The following is a 24,133-nucleotide window of genomic DNA, read 5'->3' as shown; positions in this document are numbered from 1 at the left end:
TGCCATGACCACCCGCTCCATGCTGCTACAGCCTCAGGAATGCCATTTGGCTACCAGTAGATCAAGTCAACTTTGTAGCATGTCAACTGTTTGCCCTGCTTGCTGCTACTTGGTTTTGAACTTACCTTCATTCAAGCAAACCTAGCCCATTTATAAGGCATGTTGTTGCAACCCTTTGGACCCCTTAATTTTGTAATTTGTTACACAAAGTGAAATTTCCTACTACGGTATATTATGATCATTATAGGAGTGGAAAATATGCACAAAACAAAATGTATAGGCAGTGTCTAACACCAAGAAGACAAACTATGATAGCCAATGGTAGATGCTGGAGGTGCAGATTACAGAATGCAGACTTCTGCCACTGACAGTTACCTACATAAAAGATAGCTAAGTTGACAGGATGTAGTGTTCTTGAGGTTCTGCTAGAAATAAAGCATGTGTCCCTATGCTCTAGTTTGGGCCACTTATTTTGTTCACCTTGGCACTTGGTGGCTCATGATGACAGCTGTTATTAACTCAGATCTCAGGAAAAGCTACGTTCCATATTCTTTTGCTCACACAAGTAAAATCTGAAAGTGCAAGGAGTCTAGCTTTTTCCATCACTACCCCAATACTGTGGAATGTCCTTTTTGATGTCATGCCTTGATGTCATTCCACTAACAAATAATAACTTCCTTGTTACTCCTAGTGACTGAACAGAATTCATGCTGCCATTCATACTATTTGGGAGTATTATCATTTATAGTGGTTATCATTAATTTCAGTTGATTTTAAAATTACTCCATTAAGTGCTGTTTTTAAAACTTATCCTGTGAAAGGTTCCAGGCAGAGAGTGTGATTTATAGATAGACTTATTTTATAGTGCCAGATGCCCATCCAAAAATATGCTGCGCTTGCATTCATAAAAAGGGTGCAGGCCCATATGTTGCAAAGTTTATTTTCTTCTAGCAGCAAAGCTACATTGGAGAGGGTAGCAGGAGTGTTTGCTTGGCTCTGTTCTATAGCTGTGCCCAAGATAACTCTGTTCCTTCCCAGGTGCCATAGATGGCTGCTGCCTATGCCTGTTTTGTTGCGCCTGTGATACAACAGCCCGCCAGAAATCTAGCTAGACAAGATTCCGTAAGTATTAAGGATCAGGAAGATCAGGAACACATGTGAATAGGTGCTGAATGAAGGAGGAACAGTTAGTTAGTTAATCAATTCATTAATTTCTATATATTTCTATATTTCTACACACACACACACACACACACACACACACACACACACACCAACCAGTTGAGGAAAATATTCTTTGTCTTTAATACATTATTGAAACTGCTTTTTAAAATCTATTGCACTTCCCTTTTGATGTTAATATTTACACACACACACACACACACACACACACACACACACACACACACACTGTGGTACTTTCATCCTTAGGTAGATTACTTCATTCTCCCTTTCCTAGTTGCAGACAGAGTCCTGGTGTTTTTATTTCTGTAGTGTGCCAAGCATATACTAGGCATTTTATAAATGAAAATAATTGTGATAAGCAATTTTGATATCTCAAAACACCATCTGAATGCTAAATACTGCAGTTGTTTTCTGGGTACCTCCTGTCTCCTTTTTCTACATTTCTGTGTTTCAACTCAAAAGCAGGAATGATCAAGAGAAAGAACTCAAAATGCGAACTCCCCTGTTTAAGAACAAGGCAGTCCCAATTTAAGTTAGGCAAATCCCCTTTCAGTCTTGTCTAACTTAAGGTCAAAATCTTTCCGTAGAGCTGTGCCCATGAAATGACATATCCATGGCCAAAGAGAGGTTGCCCATAAGTGGATGGGGGCTTTCCTGAGCTATAAATTCAGGTCCGCCTAAATGTAGAGAGAGAATGTGAATTCTTTGTGCTCTGCTACCAATTTTGACTCCATTCTACTCTTTCTATGCATCCTGATCCTAAGCAAATTTCTTAAAGAGCATATATTCTTTGACTGGTATAGTTTACAAATTCAGGAGTTTTCTTTCCCATGGGCCTAGCCATTACCTTGCCCATAGATCTCTTCAAATGTCTTTCATAAGGATTTGGCAGCAGTAAATACCAATAAAAGAGAGCGGGGTAATTAGGATTGGGTTAAAGTTGATTCTTCACACCTCCATAAAATTTTTCCATATCTCATGCAGAGTTTTCTTATTCCTCTTAAATCAAAGTTTTGATTTTCAGTTTTTACAGAACTATGGGATCATCACAGGGAAGAGCAGAAGGAGGCTCTAGAAAATAAAATTAGACAGAAGAAGGGGTGTGATATATGATTGTGGGATGGGGAGGAACGGAATATAATTTTCTCACGTAGAAGAAAGACTATTTCATGTTCTATATTTCTAATTCAGACATGAGTGAGCAGGCAGTTTTAGGGTAGAAATTTGCCCCGCTGTTTCCTCCATGAATAATAACTTTGTTCTTGCTTCCTGATTAGATGTTCCGATAAATAATAATGGCAGCTATTATACCTATGAATATCTGACAGTATTATATTTCTCAAAATGTCAAATAAGGAGGCAAGAACAAAGTTATACTTCAGTGGAAAATTCACAGTGTGAACCTGTTCAGACCTAGCAAGACTGAGTGATTCTTTTTAAACAACAAAAGAAGTGGAATTCTTAAAATGCATCTTTTTCTGCATTCCAACAGAGAATGAAATATGAGGGCAATATTCTGCTTATGTCATGTTATGTGAGGCATTTCCATTCAACCACATGGTACAGAAAAAATCTTTAATGAATGTACATAAATTGAAAAATGTTATTTTGAGCTCAGATTTTTATTAGAAGCAAGCATCCATGATTCAGCTGAATGATAGAAAATAATAAAAGATAAGAGAGCTTTTAAAGAACAAGAACATACTTATGAGTAATATAAATAGCAGTTCTATGAATGAAATCCAAATGGTGCCTTTGTGCTTATGAAAGGGCTTTTGACCTGGCAGGTGTTTTTGCTAACAGAAGAATGGAGGAATTAAAAGCAAGTTTTGCCTTCAACCCCCAGCATCCTGGGTTTCAGTACCCAGCAGACAGACTGGAGTGAACCCCACAGGCTCAGTCTGGTCTGCCCACTGGGTAACCTGCCCACGATTGGCCAATTTGTGGGCAGGCTGGGAGGAAAAGGAGGGATCCCAGCAAAAATATGATGTATTGTAAAAAAAAAACACAACCCAGAATATAATAATGAGGATAATAAATCAGAAAAGGAAGTTGAGGGAAGTCCAAAAGGAGGGAGGGGGAGATGTTTTGCAAAGTGTATATTATGAATATAAGTATATTTGTGATGAGAAAAAAGAAAAAGCAATAAAAAATATTTTTTAAAAAGGAGGGATCCCAGGTGAGAGCTGGGAGGGACTGCTATCCTCTGTAGGTGGTGGGGGCTGAGTGTTGTTGTTGTTGTTGTCTGGGTGGGAGGCTAGGACTACAGATCAATGTCAACTTACTTGAACTAATTTTTAGTGAATTATGAGACTAAATTCCAAATGAATATGCATAGGATTTGGCTGTGTGGCTTAGATCTTATGTTCACTATAGCCTTACTAGGTAGTGTACAAACAAGTGGCTTTTTCATAACCTTCCATTACCTGACCAGTGCCCTCCAGATGTTTTGGACTACCATGCTGGGGCTGATGGGAATTGTGATACAAAACATCTGGAGGCTATCAGCTTGGCAAAGGCTGGGAAATGTGATTTTGGTCTAAGGTACATTTTGCTAAGGAGGTATCACAATACACGATAAACAGTTCCAGAGTTTGGATAAATGACAGCATTAATTACCTTGATAGATGCTGAGCCGGAGGGATTTGAGAGGGGAGAATACTGCAGCAGGAAATCCTAGGCTGCCTACTTAACAGCATCCACATTACAAGCAAACAGTAGACTCAGTTCAAGCAAAGACTTTTAAGTCTCACTTATTTCAGTGATATACATTCAAATGTGACCAACTTTCCCATTTAAATGAGACTTGCAGCATAATCTTATACATGTGCACTCTAATGCGATTCCTATGGAATTTTGTGCCTCTTTGCTCATTACTACAGTTTTCCCCTAAAAGCTTCACCTATGCTGTATCTTGCATGCTGTAAGGCTTACAATAACTAAATAATAGACTGCTACTAGTTATTATTATACTTGTATTTCAGATGGAGGAGGTGGGTAGAGCCTGGAATATGCCCATGTTCCTTCAATGAGTTTGTAGCTAACCAGAGATTTGAACTGGAGTCTTTGCAGTTCACACCAAATGTCCTTTAATGCTTCTGCAGCTGTTACTCAGCTGCTTTGTCAAATCTATGCCTAAGTAAACCAGTGTGACATTTCCTGGTATTGTGGAAGCCCTTATAGTATATAACATGCAGACATGAGCTGAAGTGGCATTTATTTTACATGATTTTCTGTGTCCATTTTGCAAGTGAAAAACCTCTTATTACTTGATAAGATAAAGGTACAGCTTCATTCACAGCAGAAACAATGGCATCAAACTGTAGTGTTGCATCAATTACAGTATTTATAACAAATGTGTATACTTACTGGGATAGGTATTGTGGGAATATACAGTACATCATAGAACAGGCATTCTGGATTCTTAGAACTGGATTACTTTCAAAGGGTCTCCCTATTAATATGCTATTAGCAGTACAACAATAGTACAGATACCTTTTCCATGCTCTTTTCTTGAATAGCATGAGGTTGGCATACTTGCAGATAATAGCTAAATTGTATAGAAACCAATAGTAGTCATGGATTTATGGCTAGAAAATGGGTGATAAGATCCATAGATTTTTAACAAAGGCCTCATCAACCTTGTTAAGTTCTCCCACCCCCACAAAACACACCCATCTACAAACAGAATGAAGGGACCATTTACATGGCATGGTTTTATTTAATAAGTTTGCAGTAAATACCTGCTTTTGTATGATATGTTCTTATATCTCAAAAGCCAGTGGAAAGACAAATAGCTTTGGCTCTTAAGAGGGGACGTCTCAAATTTAATACAGTGGTACCTCAGGTTAAGTACTTAATTGGTTCCGGAAGTCCGTACTTAACTGAAGCGTACTTAACCTGAAGCGAACTTTCCCATTGAAAGTAATGGAAAGTGGATTAATCCGTTCCAGACAATGCAAAACACTCCTTAAAACAGCAACTTAACACAAATTTTACTGTCTAACGAGACCATTGATCCATAAAATGAAGGCGAAGAAGAAGAAGAAGAAGAAGAAGAAGAAGAAGAAGAAGAAGAGGAGATATCCCACTTTATCACTACCCTAAGGAGTCTCAAAGCGGCTAACAACCTCCTTTCCCTTCCTCCCCCACAACAAACACTCTGTGATGTGAGGTGAGTGGGGCTGAGAGACTTCAGTGTGACTAGCCCAAGGTGACCCAGCAGTATGTACTGTACTATAAAATAAATATTACAGTATTGTAGATGAAAAACAAAAACATTTACAGTGGTACCTCGGGTTAAGTACTTAATTGGTTCTGGGGTGCCATTCGCACCCCGAAAAGTACTTAACCCGAGTGGTGATAGAGTGTGTGTGCAAACCGCCAATAGAGCACTTCTGCACATGCGCACACGGTGGAACCCAGAAGTAAACACTTCCTGTTCCACGGAGTACTTAACCTGAAACTATTCAACCTGAAGCATACTTAACCCAAGGTATGACTGTAATATATGTAGCATGTAAACAGCAGTATGTTATGTCAAATTTCTTTTGAATATTTTTTGGGAAGTGCTATAAAAACTTACAATACACTTTGATTATATACAGGAATAGTGTGGGTGGGTGAACCAGAGACTACAACATTCAGGCTATCCTATCATTGAGTGTAGTAAAAATCATAGCTGCCAAGTTTTCTCTTTTCTCGCGAGGAAGCCTATTCAGCATGAGGGAAAATCCCTGTAAAAAAGGGATAACTTGGCAGCTATGGTAAAAATATCACCCTCTAATAATTAGTGAGGCATAAAATAAAATAAAATAAAATAAATAGTAAATGGTAAGAGGAAAGGAGCTTCCAGATCTGGATCACTGTCAACACCTTGACCCTCTTTGTGCTGTGTCAATGGCCTCACAGTGCACCAACAAGGCTCTTTCCATCCTTATGTAGGTCACAAATTACTGTGCTCTTTGCCTAACAACTTAGTAGCTTCCCCTTGCCATATCTTATTAAATTATTGTGTCTCTGTTTGGTTTCAAAATTGCTTTGTTGTTTTAGTGGGCGGTGCCAGATATTTTCAAAAGAATGATCTAGTGATTTTTGCCTGAAATGCTTCTCAGTCCAGTGATATTCCATACACAAACTATAGACAATTCATTATGAACTTTCAAACAAGAGTTGATATTTATAAAATTGATGCCTTATGGGTGGCATATATTTCGAGTGTGGTAACCTCACAGGAACTGTCTGATGTGTCTTTGTGGTGTTCTGTATGATCAGTTACATTGCATCTATATTGCGTGTAGCTATAATTCTGAGATCTCTATATCTATGAGTCTTGATATCCAACCTGGTTAGCCTTCCACTGACCTCTGTTTCCAGATAACTCTGTTCTGATCTATATTTCTGGGCCATGGGTCTGTTAAAGCGGTGCGATATCAAGGCCATTGTCTCACTCCAGCACTTCTAAGCATTTTTCCTTTCGTCCCCACTGTGTGACATCTGCAATTCTACTTGTAAATGAGTTCTATAAAATATTAATGAACATATCAGATTGTCATGCCAGTCAACTTCTATTTGCAGTATTCTGCAAAGCAGCTTTGTAAAAAATGAAGTCAAAAATGAAATGGGGCACAAATTCTCTCTCTCTCCCTCTCTCTCAATATACACGATTGAATTACAATTGTCCATGGTGCACTTTCTTTCTTTTTTTCCTGCTGTCATTTCTTATGAATTTTATTTCGGAAGCGTTATAGTATTCTTGGACTACATATAGTAATGGGTTGGGTTTGTGAACCAAAGACCCGGATTATGGAACTTCCTCCCAAATGACATTTGGTTATCTTCTGCGTTGTCCTCATTTAGATGCAAGGTGAAAATCCCTGTTCCTGGGTTAGAGGGAGCGACCTCTGGGTGCACATTGCAGTTCCCTGCTCCTCCTCCAACAATTAAATATATTTAAGAGGTCAGTAAAGTATGAAGTCTTACTTAACTGTATACTTAATCTAAATCGAGGCACTTCTGTGTCATTTGAGAAAGGAGAAAATTAAAATTCAGCAAATGTCAAAAGATGCCTACTATTTCTAATTCATACAATACATCTTATTGAAGCTTCTAAACAAGGTTTGTTTCCAACAACACACTTCTCTGGTTAAAAATTAGCCTTCTTGACATGTTACATATTTCTTACGTTGCCTTAAGGACAGAAAGAAATGTGCAGGGGCAAACTTTGGTCTTCCATATTTCAGCAACACCCTGTGTGAGAAGAAAATCCCCCCCTCCCCGCCTCTTGTCTTCCATTCTGCTTAATTTACAGTTTTAGTACCCTGCAGCGCCCCCTAGGTTTGACGCCCAGTGCGATGGAACTGATCACATTGTCCTAAATCCGTCTCTGAAATACGTGTCTCTATGATAGCAGCTCCTAGTAGCAAGCTTCTTTTTAATTATTTTTCTTGTTGTGTAAGGAGCAAATGGAAAATCGTCTATAAGAAAATCTAGCCAATAATTAATAATTAATAAAAGTATGGTAATTCTTTTCATTACGGCTAACAATATATTCTTTCCCCATATTCAAAATGTTAATCCTGTATTCTCTGCAGATTATTCATCCAAAATAGTGTTTGATTATTGCAAAAGCCAGATCCCTTTGCTTTTGATAATGCAAAGTAATGTTTTTCTTTCTGTCAAGGTTTGTTGCTAAAAATAATTAGATTACTACTTACCCCCTTTCCTACCCTGTGGTTCAAAAAAAAAAATCAAAATTTTAAAAATGCACAACATTTTGACTTATTTCTTTGGGCTAATGTAACAGAAGTTTCAATCACATTTTAAGGAATTTAGGTAACTTGATCAAATGCTAGAGGAAGCTTCTAGTATCAAGTCAAATCATCTCCTAAAAACATCAATGCAACAAATTTCCCAGTTAATTAATTAATATTGCAGGAATTGCATGTCTCTCAACTAAAAGTGAATTAAAGCTAGTCAGTTTGAAAGAGAGCTGTAAGTGGTTAGAGGTAGAAACACATTACTTTTGCTCTAGTCAAAAATGTTTTGCAGGTTTTTGAAACTAAACACCCAATAGTTAGATGATCAGAGCTCCCTCTTTTAAAATGCTCAAGCTCCTGAGAAAAACAAATTATTATTGGTCTTGGAGCCTAACTACTCTGATCTTATATTATGTGGTTAATTTCTGTTTCCTGTTTATAGTTCACTGTGGGTATTCCATGGTAATAACTATAATCAGTGTGTTTACAGAATCATATGACTCTTTTGGTGTTTAGTTTCCAAAGGAATAGCCAGATTAGAAATGAAATGTATGAAATATAAATAGTTAGAATTCAGTTAGAGCCATAATATATGCAAAATAAGTAGTGTGATCCTTTAACATGGCAGTGATAGGTGATGAAATAATGGACTTGGAAATGCTGAGTTAATTAACATCTGCAGTTGGAAAGGAAACCACTGGCTGTATTCAGGCCCAAAGGAATAGAGCTGAACTTCTTGATGAATGGAAACTTAGCAGACAGGCTGTTGGTAGCAGACAAAAGCTTTTATTTAATATTAATGGCATATAATCACTATTATCTTAGTGGGTTTTTTTATCATCCTTAGTATGTGAGTATGGGACTTAGTTTGTATAGAACTACAGTAATGTAATTATTTTTGTGCATAATTATTTTTGAAATTATTTTAATATCCAAGGAAGCAACTGCTTTCCATGCAGTTGCTATTATGTACTTCACTGGCTTACCTTAGTGTCTGAATTCCCGAAGGTGATTATTCTCTTGAGTTAAATGTCAATTAATATTCTTGAACAACCTTTTAAGTGTCTTTTGTATTTGGATGCAGTTGCAAGAATACAGAATCCAGAGACTCTGTAGCATATTAGTGGTGCTGCAAATGTTTTCAGACACAATTTGCCTCTCTCAGAAAATTGTACTGTCATTAGCAGTTAGGCAAAAGTGCAGTTCAACCTCTTCAAGACTGAACCTTTAATGTGAATTGCAGCATTGTCTGTTTCTAGGCTAAGAGATTTGTGTTCTTTCTGCCGTGTTCCACAGTTCTTATCTGTATCTCCAGAGCACGGTGGTGCAATAGGAGACTCCCACATGCTAGTGTGGAGACACCAGCTTGGCCAAGATCAGGCATCCCCAAACTGCGGCCCTCCAGATGTTTTGGCCTACAACTCCCATGATCCCTAGCTAACAGGACCAGTGGTCGCGGGAGATGGGAATTGTAGTCCAAAACATCTGGATGGCCGGAGTTTGGGGATGCCTGGCCAAGATCATTCAGGGACACCCAAAGCAAGTGCTTTATTGACTGTAGCATCGTGATCTCTCTTTCATTTCTGAAAACTACTTGGGCAATTGATTAAATTGCAAAGGAAAATTATGAAATTGTCCCAGACTGAAAAACTGTTCTCTCAGTCAGTGTCCAGGCATCATTTCTTGGAAGCTGGTCCAAACCTATACAATCTTGTATGTTATGAAAGGAAACATCGAGTTTTATTTGAGAAATAACATAAAGAGACCATAGTACTTGCATTTGGCAGTTTATCTAGTTGTTCATTTAGTTCTTCAAACAGTGCCGTAACTGAGCCAGATTGTGCAAAGACCATGTCTCTTCTGGAAAAAGTATCTCTTAGCTTCTTTCAGTTCCATTTATTGAAGCTCCTTGTGTTTCTTGCTGCCTAATTGGTGTTTGTAGCCGGGCATTGCTGTGTCACATATAGTTGTGTTATTTATTTAAAATATTTTAATTTTATGTTTCTGTTAAAATATCCAAAGCAGTTCATAAAGGCAATGTTTCAGAAAAAAACAGTGTAATACAATTTGAAACAGCAGCACCAGCAAAGGAAACAGTTGAAAATCAGAGTGCTCTGACAAATGCCCTTTAAACATTGGTCCCTGATACACTATCTAGTTTCAGTTTTTCAGCTAGAATGCAGTGGTGGGAGGGTGGTGTCTCTACCCTACCACATGGGATGTTACTGTTCCTTCCCTGACGATCAGGAGTGCTACAAGGTACCCATCTTTGGCATGCAAAATATCTGCAAAGACTAAGCAATTCTGGGACTTGTAGTTCTTTAAAGAATATGTCACATAGACATGTATCTTCAGACCTTTGGAAGTGGGGCAAGTGAATATGGTGGGGGGGCTGGGGGGGGCGAGGCACAAGAGAAAGCACTGAAGTCTCCCATTTTGTCCTTTGGTCCCAGTCTGCACCGAGGGATCCTGTGGCTGCTACTTTTTAACATTTTTTAAAAAATGAGATGGTTGAGGAACTGTTTAAAATTGCATTCTGCTTCGAACACAGCTGCTACTTGGAAGTTGTAAAATGATAATATGAAACGAGAAAAAACAAGACAAAAATACATTTTCATGGCATTTGCATATGAAATGATGTCTGAGTTTAGGGATATGCCACCTGGGTATAAAAAAAACACTTCACTGTGCATTACCTTATAACTTAGCTGCACATTACCTTACGTCAAATAAACAGGTGGGCTCATTTCTTCTGAGTCAAATGTTGATGGATGTGTTCTGATAACATGGCTGGTTTGGGTAGTTTCACGTGTTTCCCCAACTATGAAATACCCACCCTGATGAGGTTTACCAACATGATTTGTTTTTAGTTACCAGACTAAAACTTTCCTGTTAACTCAGACATGTTTGTTTTTATCTTTTTTTTTCCTGCAGCATGTTTGCTGATGTTTTCTTTGGATGTTGCATTTTAATTTTTGTCCTGATATCCTTATACAGAACTGGATTGATATGTTTGTGTGTATCTATCTCTCTATCTAAAGATATATTTAAATATACTACCCGACAACTTTAAGTGTGTGTGTGTGTGTGTGTGTGTGTGTGTATAAACACACACACACACACACACACACACTTACATAAGGGTTAGGCTAAGGCTTTATCTGTGGTTTCATTTTTGCAAATGGTTTGGTTGGTCATTCTATGCCATCCTTCCCCAACCTGGTGCCCTTACATTAAATATAATAATTTATTTAATACTAGTGGAATTCAGCCCGTTTAAAAACGGGCGCTAGAGCACGTGTCTCGGCAGAAGCCGGGGCCGCGGCGCCACCTCCTCGGCCAGGACACCATGGGCGCCGCTAGGAAAAGGAGAGGTGTCGGGGCTCAGGCAGCCAAGGGGCGGAAAGGAGGCGGCGGTAGGTGGATCCCAGGGCCAGCGAGCCTACTCCTCCTCTTCCAGCAGCCAGCCAGAGGCTATGGCGACGCCCGTGAGGAGCCGCGAGGGGTGGCCGGAGCTGCCGGGAGATGGGAGGAGGGGGTCCCACCATTGTCGCGCTCCTGCTGCTGCTGCTGCTGGAAGAGGAGGAGGAGGAAGGAAGGAGCCCGGAGCTCGAGGCGGCCTCCCTGGCGGCCCCCTCGGCTCGACGCCCGCCGCGTCCTCAGCTGCACATGGCAGCGGTGACTCTGCCGCTTCCCCGGTGTCTCCGGCCCGAGTCCTGGCGCCGCTGCCTGGCCCGAAGGAGCCTCCGCCGGGGCGAAGGCAAGCGAGGCGCTGAGTTGCGGCTCTCTTTCCCCGGCGCCGCTTCCTGCCTTTGCCCCCGGCCCGAGAGGCGGCAGTTCCTGGCGACTGCTTGCCGTCATGTCCCACCAGACCGGCATCCAAGGTACTGAGCCCCTTGGTCTGCTGGTCGTAGGGGGGGGGGGGGAAGGGGGCTAAAGCAGCCTCCTCCTCCTCCTCGCTCCTTAGCGCAAGCACACTGAGGCGCTTGTCCGGCCGGGAGCGGCAGTTGGCAGAGGGGGGGAGAGAGCGTGTGCGCGTGTGTGTACGTCGTCTCTGCTGTCCAATCCCTGTGTCCCTGGGGCCCATGCGCAGTACCCCAGGGACACACGGGACAACTGGACGCAGGGACAACTTGGACATTATTATATAGGATTGTTGCATGCCATCCCAAGCTCTGAGCAGTGCAAGATTTCAGGCACTTACCCAGGGTCCAGTTTCATCCAAATGAGGGACAGCAGAGACTGTGGTGTCTTTAGGATAAATGGTTTATTCACATATATATACAACCTGAGCCTACAATGGAGGAGCTCATAGCATTAGCACCCTAGAAGGTCTTGCTTCTCCCATAGTCACAGCCTTGAATTCAAGCAGAAATCAAGCATGTCTCCCATTCTCAGGCTTCTGCCTGCGTCTAACCCAGGCATAGGCAACCTTGGCTCTCCAGATGTTTTGGAACTACAACTCCCATGATCCCTAGCTAACAGGGCCAGTGGTCAGGGATCATGGGAGTTGTAGTTCCAAAACATCTGGAGAGCCAAGGTTGCCTATGTCTGGTCTAACCCATCTCTCTCTCACACCTGCCCTGGACTTTGTTCTTCTCACTCCAGCCAGCAGAGGAAGCCCCCCCCCCTTGCCCCACCACAACTTCCTTTCTTATACTAATGACCCATACTTATATGGGTCCATACTCTAGGTCCGTTACCAAGAAGCTGGCTTGGCTAATTCAACAATGGAGTCCTCCATTAGATTGTAACCCTTGCAGGATTGAGGAATTAGAAGGTACTCAGACATACAACCTAACCCTTCCCCTCCAACTCACAACACTATGTACTATATTTTTAGATGTACATATAGAATGTTTTATTCTCCCACCTGAAAGCCAGAAGAGGCCATCGCTGCCTATGGCAAACCTGGATTTGTAATATATGAAATAGCACATCGTCGGATGAGGATGACTGCTCAATGTATTTTTTCCCTGAATAGTCATGACTAAGCACCCTTTTTATAGGCAGTGCTTATGACATCAGATTACTTTGCTCTCCCTCACCTCTTAATCCTCCAGAATCACTTGTGCTGATGACATGCTTTTCCCAGCAACATGACAGAGTTGCACAGGCTCTACTCTCTCTAAAGATTCTAGCAGGAAATGTGGGAGTGTTTTTGCAGCAAGGTGATTATTAGCTTGGCCTCTGGAGATTAAACGAGCATGTATCACTGTAGCAACAAGTTTGGAGGTATAACACTAGCCATTCCATTCTGACTTACATAATGCTCACATAGAAATGCTTAAGAGTTTGCTTGGTGGACATTTCTCTCTCATATCTAAGGATAGACTAGTGGTCTAGATATTTGCAGCACAGGAATATTATATGGAATAGGATGCAGGCCTAAGCTAGCTTGGGGTTGGGGAGGGATATTAACCCCTCCCCTGGTGCTGTATAGTGAAGAGTAAGTATTGAATGAAGCAGGGACTGAATAAGAGCAGCTACAAACCACTTTAGTTGCAAAGAGTGCTACACCCCCCCCGCATCGCAGATCTGTAGGATATTATTGGTTTATTAAAGTATAGAGAACAGTTGCAGACCTTCCAAGTGTTCCTATTTTACAGGGACATCCCTGATTTCTGATTTGATCCCAGAATGTCCCACTTATCCTTAGGATGTCCCTATTTTCATTGGAGAAATATTGAGGGTATGGAGTTATCCGACCCCCGAGCCATCTGAAGGCAATCCTATATAGGGAAGGGTTTTTTAATGTTTAATGTTTAATTATGTTATTATATATGTTGGAAGCTGCCCAGAGTGGCAACCCAGTAAGATTTGTGGGGTATAAATAGTAAAATTATCATTGTGGAATGGAATGTCTCTATTTTCATTGGAGAAATGTTGGAGGGTATGCAGTTGTAATCCAACAACTGGAGGGCCACAGGTGAAATGCGCTGAAAAATACAATGATCTCTGCTAGAGAAATTATGTTATTAGAACATAATTGTAATTGTGGAAGAAAATAATGTAGCTTCTCCAGAGATTGAGTTATGTATTGCTGCAACTGGGGCATTTGTTGTTGTTGTTTAGTCGTTTAGTTGTGTCCGACTCTTCGTGACCCCATGGACCATAGCACTGGGGCATAGAGCCCATTTAATAGACTTTCATATCAGCAGAAGAAAACGATTGGATATTGCTGTATAGGAAGCCAATGGTTACAAATAATGTCAATGGTCCTAAATTCCTCTTGTTTTATGCTTTTTTTTGGGGGGGTTTATGTTTCTAAATCAGGGGCAGGAACTTCAGGCCCACCAGCTGATCCATTGTTTCCCTGAAACCACACACAGGAGTTAGGTGGTGTCACTCCGATGAGCGGGTGATGTCAACTCTGATGGGTGGGGCAAACAGATCCCTGCAGAAAGCAGGCTTGAGCCACCTGCTCATCAGCTAATAGGTGGTGCTTTTAATCCTACCAGGTTTGGCTGTGCATGCTAGTTCCCTGCATGCACACAATCAACACCTGCAGAAAGCAGGAGTAACCTCCATGTGTAACAGCTGATGCGTGGAGAAGTCAGCCCTGCCCACTTTGACCACAGGAGGTTCCAAGTGCCCAATAGCCAACTAGCTGTGGAGCATTTGGGAACCACTATGCAATGTATTTTCACGGGTAGGCAAGACATATTGTATGCCATAAAGATATGTAGTTCATAGGTGATTTCCCTGCTCACCTGTCAAAGTTAGCCCATGCAGTGTGGAGCCGAAAAGATTCCCCACCCCTGTTCTACATAAACACAACTGGAACATGCCACAGCTTACGAAACATGGCAAAAATAGGCATTTCTCATGCCTTGAAATATCTGCCATTTATTTTCTTCTCTCAATTACTGTGCCACTTGTAATATTGCCTTAACTTATGTTACTTGAAAGTATGTTGCACTGATTTAGGATTGGAAAAAATATGCTTTTGTGTGTGTTTTTTTCTAACTGCAACTTTGTAATTTAAGAAGCCGTAAATAGCATTTTATTCATTGTGCCATAATATTTTTTTTAATTATTTTTTAAAGTTTCTATTAAATCTTCCAGCCTAACTAACTCAGGCAGGCTTATAACAAATGTGAAGCTACCTAATTTGTTCCATTTATATTCCTTTTGTCTCCACAGGATTGAAAAAACGTACAAGGAAGGCCTTTGGAATACGGAAGAAAGAAAAGGACACTGATTCAACGTAAGTATTATTTATGTTTAAAGAAGTATTTCTTTATTGCCATATGAAATATATCAAGGCAAAATAGACTATGTAGTATAGCACATCATGTAAAATTAAAAATAAAATATGAATTCTGTGTAAGTATTAATTTATAGAAGTATTTCTATACCACCATATCATAAAATATATCAAGGCAGTGTACACTAGAAAACATCATTTAAAGTTAAATAATAAAATATGGATAATCAGTTCAGGTGACTGACTCATCAAAAATTAGACAACTGCAAAGGCCTGTCAGCACAAAAAGTATTCAAGAGATGCATGGAAGTCAAAACCAAGGAAACCTGCTGAATCTCAGCTGGGGGAGTGTTTCACAGCATGGCTCTGGTGATTCTAAATGCCGGACCTAGTTGAAGCCAATCTGGACTGTGCAGCATGAGGGACAACTAAGTGTTCCTCTTGATGATCTCAGTGATTGGACTGAAATAAAAAGGCTCAGGTGGTCCTTAGGTTTGTAGCGTGGAAGAGCAAGGGAGGTAATGCTGAATGGTTAACAAGATTACACCAGTAACTCATGAAATCTGCATTTTGACATGCACAATGGAAAACTAGCAAAGCAGTATCCAGTAATGCATATTTTAAAATACATAGCAACCTTACCCCTGCATGAGTGAGACAGCTGTCTGATATTGTGAGAATGACTTAGACCATTTTGTGTTTCAAGTCATGGGCATTTTATAGGTGGCCTATATTTTGCCCCTTTAAAAAAGTCTTAGTGGCTATGCTTCATTCCACAGAAACATAGTTCTCTGAAAGCCTCGGAGTAGGCTGAAACTTTCTTTTGAAGTACTTAAGGGATGTTACCCTCAAAAAAATCTTGTTCTCATTGCATAGTATATCTAAACATGAGCCTTGACAGTAGGCAAAGGACATCTCTTAGAAGGAGAAAACATTCTGACACTTTTTGTCTATGTAGAATTGTCCTGGCTTTTCAGCTATACTTCAGTGTCATGGTGATTGTTCACCAGCTGAGGTTTAGAACATAATGGGATTGGTGAATAGCTTTTGATGTTAAGCCGTTTTGTAACATGTGATGCTTAACCTTTCTGGATGATTGGGGGCTGTGGGGTGAACTATTTCAAGTGTTTTCCTGCCCTCTATTTCTATAGCACGTTTAGGGGGCAGGAGGTACAAATTGAACTATCCCCCCTCTGAAAACAAAGTGGAAAAGGAGTGTCCTGGCTCCCAATTGCTCAAGAACTGGAAGGAGGATTCTTTCTAAAAGCTTTGATGTTTAGATTGCTGTATACATATGCAAAACTTCAGCTTAGGCCACAATAGGCAATGCACACTATTATTCCTAGGTACAGCTACACAAAAGCTTTGGACAGTTGATCTGACACTAACACACCCCCTTGCTATCTTTTATATAGGAATAGGACATGCTCAACTTAGTGCAGCAAAAATTTCCGCTCTTCAGCAATCAATCTCTCACTACACCCAGTAGGCAGAATAATCTGTCCTACTCCTTTGGCTAGGGACGCGGGTGGCGCTGTGGTCTAAACCACTGAGCCTTGGGCTTGCCAATCAAAAGGTCGGTGTTTCAAATCCCCGCGATGGGCTGAGCTCCCGTTGCTCGTCCCAGCTCCTGCCGACCTGACAGTTCGAAAGCACTCCAAAAGTGCAAGTAGATTAATAGGTACCTCTCCGGCGGGAAGGTAAGTGGCGTTTCCATACACTGCTCTGGTGTCAGTGTTCCGTTGCGCCAGAAGCGGCTTAGTCATGCTGGCCACATGACCCGGGAAACTGTCTGCGGAGTGGACAAACGCCGGCGAGATGAGCGCCACAACCCCAGAGTCGTTCGCGACGGGACTTAATTGTCAGGGGTCCCTTTACCTTTACCTTACTCCTTTGGCTCCTCCTGGATGACAGGGGAGGTTTCTTTGCCTCCCCCCCCCCCAGCTGGGTGGGGCTGGCAGAGGCAAGGCTGTTTAGCCTTGCGTCATGTCTGTTTAGGTGGAGCAATAGGCACCGTGAAAGTTTCAAGGAAAGGCTCTGATGGCTGTGGAGAGGGAAGCATGGCTTGTGGATCTTGTTGTGGAAATGGGTAAGGCAAGAGAGCAGGTTGAATTCCCTATCCCACTTGAGCCCTTTCCTGGGTCCTTGGCAAACCATCCATCTGTATTGTTCTGACTCAGCCTGCCCATGATGACGGAGAGAGAGAGAGAGAGAGAGAGAGAGAGAGAGAGAGAGAGAGAGAGAGAGAAATTGGCCATACTATCTTTGTCCCTGTGGTTATTGCAGGTCAATTTGTTAGTTTCTTGGTGGTTTGGGGATTTGTTTTTGCCAAATTCTTTTGGTGCCCTGGGTGAAAGTGAACAACAATGTTAGTTCCCGGTAACGTATTTGCAATCTGCCCCAAGTGTAGGGAGAAACAGTTATTGCCTCACCTTTAAAGGTGTGTGCCTCTACTGCAGACCTAGCCTGTGAATGGGTTGCTTAGCAACAGGTAAAGGAGGTTGCTGCAACTATAGATTCATTTAAGCTGACAGAGAATCCACCTTCAGTGCCTGAAGTTGATTCAGTGTTACGGCTCCATTTCTGGAACATGTGATATAATAAGGATAATGGTTCTTCTGAACAAGGGACAGATTCCTCACCACTAACTAAAACTAGCCTTTGTCCCATCTGAGATTAGAATCTGTGACTTTCTTGGCAGGTTTGAGTTCTGGCACTTCTCTGATTAAACATATGTCTTCTTTACCTAAAGATGTAATGCATGTGCACAACAAACTCTTTACAAGCATGGATGATACCCAATGTTCGTAATTCTCAAACTAGACCACTGAAAACCAACAGGCCTAAGAAACTTGTCCATTGATTTTCAGTGGGCCTACGCCTGAGAATGATGAACATTGGATCACTGGTGGAGGAAGAGGAGTGCGGGGGGAGCACACCACCCCTGGCAGCGCGATCCCAGTGGGGTACCATCGCGGCTGGCCCCCGCCCGCAATGGGCGCTGCGCCCCCCGGTACCGGAGCATGAAGTTCCACCACTGCATTGGATATCACTTTATAAGTTCAGCTCCACCACTGTATGTCTATGCAGTAGCAAATTATTGTTTGCTGCCATGTAATAGTGATCATTGCAAAAAATACGGGGCAAATTGATTATTATTTTATTTATTACGTTTTGAAAATTAAATGTTTGGGTTTGGATTCTTCTAAGCAGGGTTAACTTGAGCGACTCTCCCTAAAACATAAGAGACAATTATTTATATTTCCACTATAAGACTATTAGTGGAATGTTTGTTGTTCATATGAAACATTAGGTTAAAGGGGAGCAGGACCAACTGAACAAAGAACATCAAGAAAGGAGCAGGCAGAACTGTGTGTTTTGAATTATTATTCACTAATGTGTCTGTCTAACAACAAAGCTCATAGCAGCTCATACTTAAGGAACCCCCCCCCCCACTCCCTGCAAGCTTCAGTGTTGATAGCATAGAGACAACAAAAACTGTTTTAAATATTTTTCTATTTTTCTCTAGAGGAAATTGTTGAGATAACAACTAACCTTCTACATTGCATCAAGCTGAATGCCCGACATAATCTTTAATAATTTAAGTTTCCCTTTTTATGGGCACTCTGGGAGCACTAATGGTATAGCTTTATAGTATCATAAAGTGGAAGTGTGTAATTATAATGGGCTGGTCGAAAATACAATTTTGAAACACATAAGTTAGCAGAGACATTAACTGCTGTAGACCCTTGTGCTATTTTCCTGTTTAGGCATTAGGGGTTTTTCTTTATGTTGCAATATGGATCTCTATAACTATGCAGACTTACAGAAGTGAAATGAGCCTTTTCTAAACCTCTGTTGTTAAGAAACTGTAGGGGTCTTGTGTTGTCAGCTCTATTCCAGTACTACTACTCTTCATATATGTCACACAATCTTCATTGTGTTCAGCCTGACAAATAACCTTCTTCCAGCAAGCTGTTATTTATTTCATAGATAGAAATTTGAGGAAGAGAGAGAAGCATTCTTTGGGTTGCATCTTAAGACTATGTGGAGAGGGTTTGGTGTTGCTTATACCAGCCCTTACCCCTTATATACCTGACCCTGCCTCCTTCATTTCTGACTTTTGTAAGTTTACTGCGAAGATCAGAAGGGAGGTTATAAACACATTCAGCAGAACATGCTCATAATCCACCCCAGAACAGGAACTCTGAAGGTCAGAAGTGGAGCTGACAAGGACAGGGTTCCCATGTTCATTGAGAGAAGATTCATTATTTGTTAAAGTATTTTTACTCTACTCCTCAGTTGACCAGCTTCCAAAGATAAATTAAAACCAGTGATAAAACATTTAAAAAGTAAAAATTATGCAAGTGGTCTTTAAGTGAGCTGTTCAAAAAAAATGACTATAATAGCAGTTTGCTTCATTGACTGATACTTCTTACCTCACCGGGCAGTTTTTGAAAGTGATCTCTGAGGGGAAGAAAGGGCTTAGAACAGTTGGTGAGGCAGCAGGTAGACATGGCTGTGGTTGTAGTTTGCCTCATTGGCTGCCTCTTCTTCTGTTCAAAGTCAACTAATCTATGTTGATTTGATTAAAAAACAGTCCCGCATTGTGTCTCAACTCAAGTCCCCTTCATGTGTGAATTGCATAACCGAGCATGATAGGATCAATGGAGCAGTGGCGCTGCCTCACTGCCCCAGCCTTGAGGTCATGCAGCTCCTTCGCCCTTTCTGTATGTTAGGTGTGGACATATTCAAGAGAGACCCTATGTGCAAAGACTTTCCATATGTTATGGGACCCCAGTCATGTAGGGTTTCGGAACACGTGGGAGGTTTGAGCATGAAGATGTCTAGAGGGACTGAGGAACTTGAAGAGCAGCATAGCTTCAAGGTGGAGGATAGTGGCATGGCCCTGCAGCCCCTTTCTATGCCCCTTTTATATGATTCATGTGTGAAAGAGTCTATATTGGCTGATTGTTTTGCAGTGCTCAACCTTTAAAAACAATGAGGGGAAAGTATTTCCAAAAATTTAATTAAGGAGGTTTGATGTTTTGTAGTAATGGTACATGTATTTACTTTCTTACAGAGGATCACCAGACAGGGATGGAACTGTAAGTATTTAAAGGAATGTATATATTGAATTAGTCTTAACTTTTAATGAGATGTGTATAATGGAAAATGCTTCCCTCATCCTGTGAATCGCCATAAGCAATTTTGAACCCTTTGCCCTATTTCTATTTTAATATAGTTAATAATATTAAAATGATCAATGTTGATACACTGTCTGATGTGCATTGGCTTATATCCAGTGTCTAAGGCCCTTCTCTCAAAACTTTTTTGGTCAAAGGATTATCAAGTGAAATAAATTTTCTAATAATAGTCATAAATACAATGAAAAAGACAAACAATTATATGAAAGATGAAGAAACATTTAATACCTGCAAATATTTTAAATTGGTTAAAAATAACAATTCAGTAAGCCTTCCTGTAGAGAATAGAAATAGGAGAAGGATTGCTGTTGAGTTACTGTTGCTTTTATTTATGGTTTTAGGTTTTCTGTCTCTGCTAGAACTGGACTTTAGAAGGAAATGTACCACATCAGCTATTAGGCTTTAAGTTTGCAATGAAGAATGTTGGGCTCAGATATGGATTTTACTTCACTTTTTATGGATTCCTGACTTTAAAACTCCCATTAAAACTTACCTTGTGAAGACTCTAAGGAAAATTGGAACATTTGTTAGTCTTCACCAGATTTTCAGCAGTGGAATGGAAACACTACCAGCCATAAAGAATGTCATTTCTCTCCTAAAATTAAAGGAATTGGAGTAGTAAGGGCCTTTCCAGATGATCATTATTTTGCGTAATAAATGAGCTGCTGTTTCATTGGTCTTGATTCAGATGTCTTCCTTAAAGAAAATGCATCTGTGTCTGGAATATCTCATTGTCCAAGCATGTACTATGTCAGCAGGGAAATTGGATTCTCCCAGCTTAGCATGCCCCTTGTTATTTCACGAGTGCTTTGCAAGGATGCATTGCATGAGTGCCACGACCACAGACAGAGCCATTAGTGATGAGTGCTGACTTCCCTGCCTGTGATCATGTTTCTTCATATTTCTGTTGTTGGAGCATTTATCTTCACAAACAGTGGCAAAACAAACAAAGGCTGCTTTTTCCTTTTCTTCTTCTTGCAGCAATGCTCTATTGCAAATCCCCTTTTCCATTTATTTAGTTCTTAGAAGGCTATGCCATTCCTTCTCCAATACAGGAGTGCACATCTCCTGTAGGTTTTTATTTTTATTTTTTAAGGGCTGAGCATCTGTCCCCTGCACAGCAGAAATGTATAGTAAAAAAAGAATGGGGGCAAGAGAACTATACAACATTAAATGGGGTGAAATATCATACTAGTGGTGCTGGATAGAGGCTAGCCCAATCGTATCTTGATAAATAACTTCAAGGGGTTGGTGGGGCTTTGTCTTCTGGAAAGGCCCTAATAATTTTTTCTTTCTTTCAACTTCTGTCTATTTAAACTTCTGACCCAAGATCCTTAATCCTAAACATATTTACTTGCAAGTAAATATTAATGATTTCAGAAGACCTGAACGTCCAAGTAGATGTGCTTAGGGTCACATCTGTAGATTGAAAAAAGCCTGCATCCACACATCCTTCTGCATCCCCCATTGTGTTTTGTCAAGCGCTTTTAGCTTAAAGATTAAAAAAGCAGACCACATTTGGAACTCTATACTGTTTTTAATGGTTCAGCCAAAGCTCTGTTCAGCAGAAGAAAAACAACACTGTACACTTCCCAACTTGCATGTTGATTCCATCCGCAGTCCCCATCTGTGTTACACACTTAAAGAAGTAACTGGTGCACTGCCCCTTCAGACACTTCACATACCCAAGATCATGTAGAGAGTCCCCACATGCCCCCCGGTTGTCTTGTCTCATGCTGGCCCTCCTCAACACCGTCAATGTGTTTCTGAAGGGGGAAATTCTGAAGGGGGAAAGTCTTCCTAATGCCCCCATAAGCTGGAATTCCTGAGCATGTGGGGTTCCAGCTTGTAGAAACAGCCTGCACACATTCAGCAGTCTTTCTCCTTCATTCCTGTCCCCAACACATCAACAATGTGGGGCTGGAAGATGATATGATGATATGATATGGAGGGAAATACTTGGTCTAAAAAGGGAGGGAGGGAACACAGAAACCCGGTGCAAGAAACAATCTCCTCGATTGATCACCACCCCCCAATTAAATTTAGCACCAAAGTGATGAACAGGAGGCAGAAGAGGGGGCTTTTTTCAGATATTAAGATTAAGAGAAGGTGCTTATTTTGTGAAACATGAACCTGAAGAATTTATTCTGCTATATTATATGAGTGCCGCAACCCCAGAGTCGTCACAACTGGACTTAATGGTCAGGGGTCCCTTTACCTTTACCTTTAGCCTTATTTTTATGCTGACTTTGGAATTCTGCACTTGCAGTTTTAAATCAGATTAATAAAGAAGAAGCTAAATGACCAGAATTTTAAAGTATGCTTAAAAACTGTTTATGTTATCAGCCTGTTTTTTAATTACATCGTAGACTAGAGGTCATAAAGGACTGTAGGTGATGATCAATAGGAAAAGAGAAGGATCATATTCCCTAGAACGCTTCAAGACTTACTTAATACCAAAACATTGCTAACCCTTTTCTTGCACAAAATCAGGATGAAAACACTCACTGAGTCACTTCTTGTAGGTATGTGTTCAGTTACAAAAGAAATGCTGGGTTATATTACAATACTCTAAAGGCCCACTGCAATGGCTGCCACATTAAATAAAGCATGTTCTGCAGAATTTTATGAGAACATAGTTCTGAAATGCATGAAAATAATATGTCTTGTAAACATCTTACTCAAAGGGAATAAGGGGAAAACATTTAGCATTAGAGATAATTGTCCATGCCACTCAGTTATAAGAGAACCAGTTTCTGCTGAATAGAGCGCTAACATATGTTCCAAAATAGTCTGCTGGCAGCAGCATTTACATTTGGCAAGTAATGCCTTTAAAAAGTGCATTCTGAGCTTGCTTACTCCATGTAGATTCATGTGTTTAAAAAAAACCGAACCACCCAATACTTTAACCCTTTTTCTATAAAAAAACAAAATCCATTCCAGCCACCCAGCCCTCATCCTCATGATCCACCCTCCAATAACAAAGCAGAGTGTGCACAGGAAGGAGGAAAATCAGTTTCGGTAAGGACATGAATATTGGTTTAAAGCTTCCCGGGGGTTGGTTGGAACAATGTTTAAGCCTGGCCAAAAAAAGTTTGCATGTACAAATGTATGTTTTGCATTGTTTATGCATCACTTACTTCACTGTATTTTTTTACTCCAGGTGCTCTGCATAGGATGCCCAACCACATATGTTTTTGCCCCTGTGATTCTGATGTGTTTCTGTGTGTCCATAGATGTCTAATAATGTTATGTACTCACTATTGTTTCCTAATATTCAGTAGTATTTGGGTCATTTGTGATGGCTACAGGTAACTAGAAATAGAAATGGATTATCTTGTGTGCCAGGCTCACCTTGAAAACTACATTCATAAGATAAATAATACAGTACCGCGTTCATAATATGCATTAGGAGGTAGAGTTAAGCATGGATAATTTCACACGTATCATGCAAAAATGGAATATTTTATAGGACATTCCTTGAATGTTGAAGGTAACAGCTGCTTGAAATGAAATATTTTATTTATATCTGAACAACTATATGATTATTTTGTGGCTTTCCTCCTCCTCCTTAGTCTGCTATGTATTGTATACTTCTCCAGGTTTTGTAAATGGCTCAAGATTATGGGAAGAATTCGGCATTGCTCTAAGGAGATCATTCCATCACTGCAAGAATTTCAGCTTGCCAGACAGAACAATCACCCACTTCTTTCCCCCCCACCCCTGTACACTGTTTTGAGGGGTTCCCTGGTGCCCCCCAGCCAATTTGGGAT

At 40.6% G+C, this 24,133-nt stretch overlaps 1 protein-coding gene across 1 annotated transcript in view; it reads left to right on the top strand.

Annotated features, from left to right (window-relative positions):
* Positions 1-24,133, top strand: part of SGIP1 (SH3GL interacting endocytic adaptor 1) — a 106,904-nt gene that overhangs the window by 17,778 nt on the left and 64,993 nt on the right. The window contains exons 2-4 of the mRNA XM_060277462.1: positions 15,090-15,153; positions 20,237-20,261; positions 23,304-23,381. Of these exons, the coding sequence (XP_060133445.1) occupies positions 15,090-15,153; positions 20,237-20,261; positions 23,304-23,381 (167 nt within the window). The remainder of the gene's footprint in view (positions 1-15,089; positions 15,154-20,236; positions 20,262-23,303; positions 23,382-24,133) is intronic.

Source organism: Zootoca vivipara, chromosome 7 (genome assembly GCF_963506605.1).
Source record: "Zootoca vivipara chromosome 7, rZooViv1.1, whole genome shotgun sequence".
NCBI classification, from domain to species: domain Eukaryota; kingdom Metazoa; phylum Chordata; class Lepidosauria; order Squamata; family Lacertidae; genus Zootoca; species Zootoca vivipara.
The sequence above is the reverse complement of the archived record's forward strand: the minus strand, read 5'-3'. Positions and strand labels throughout refer to the sequence as shown.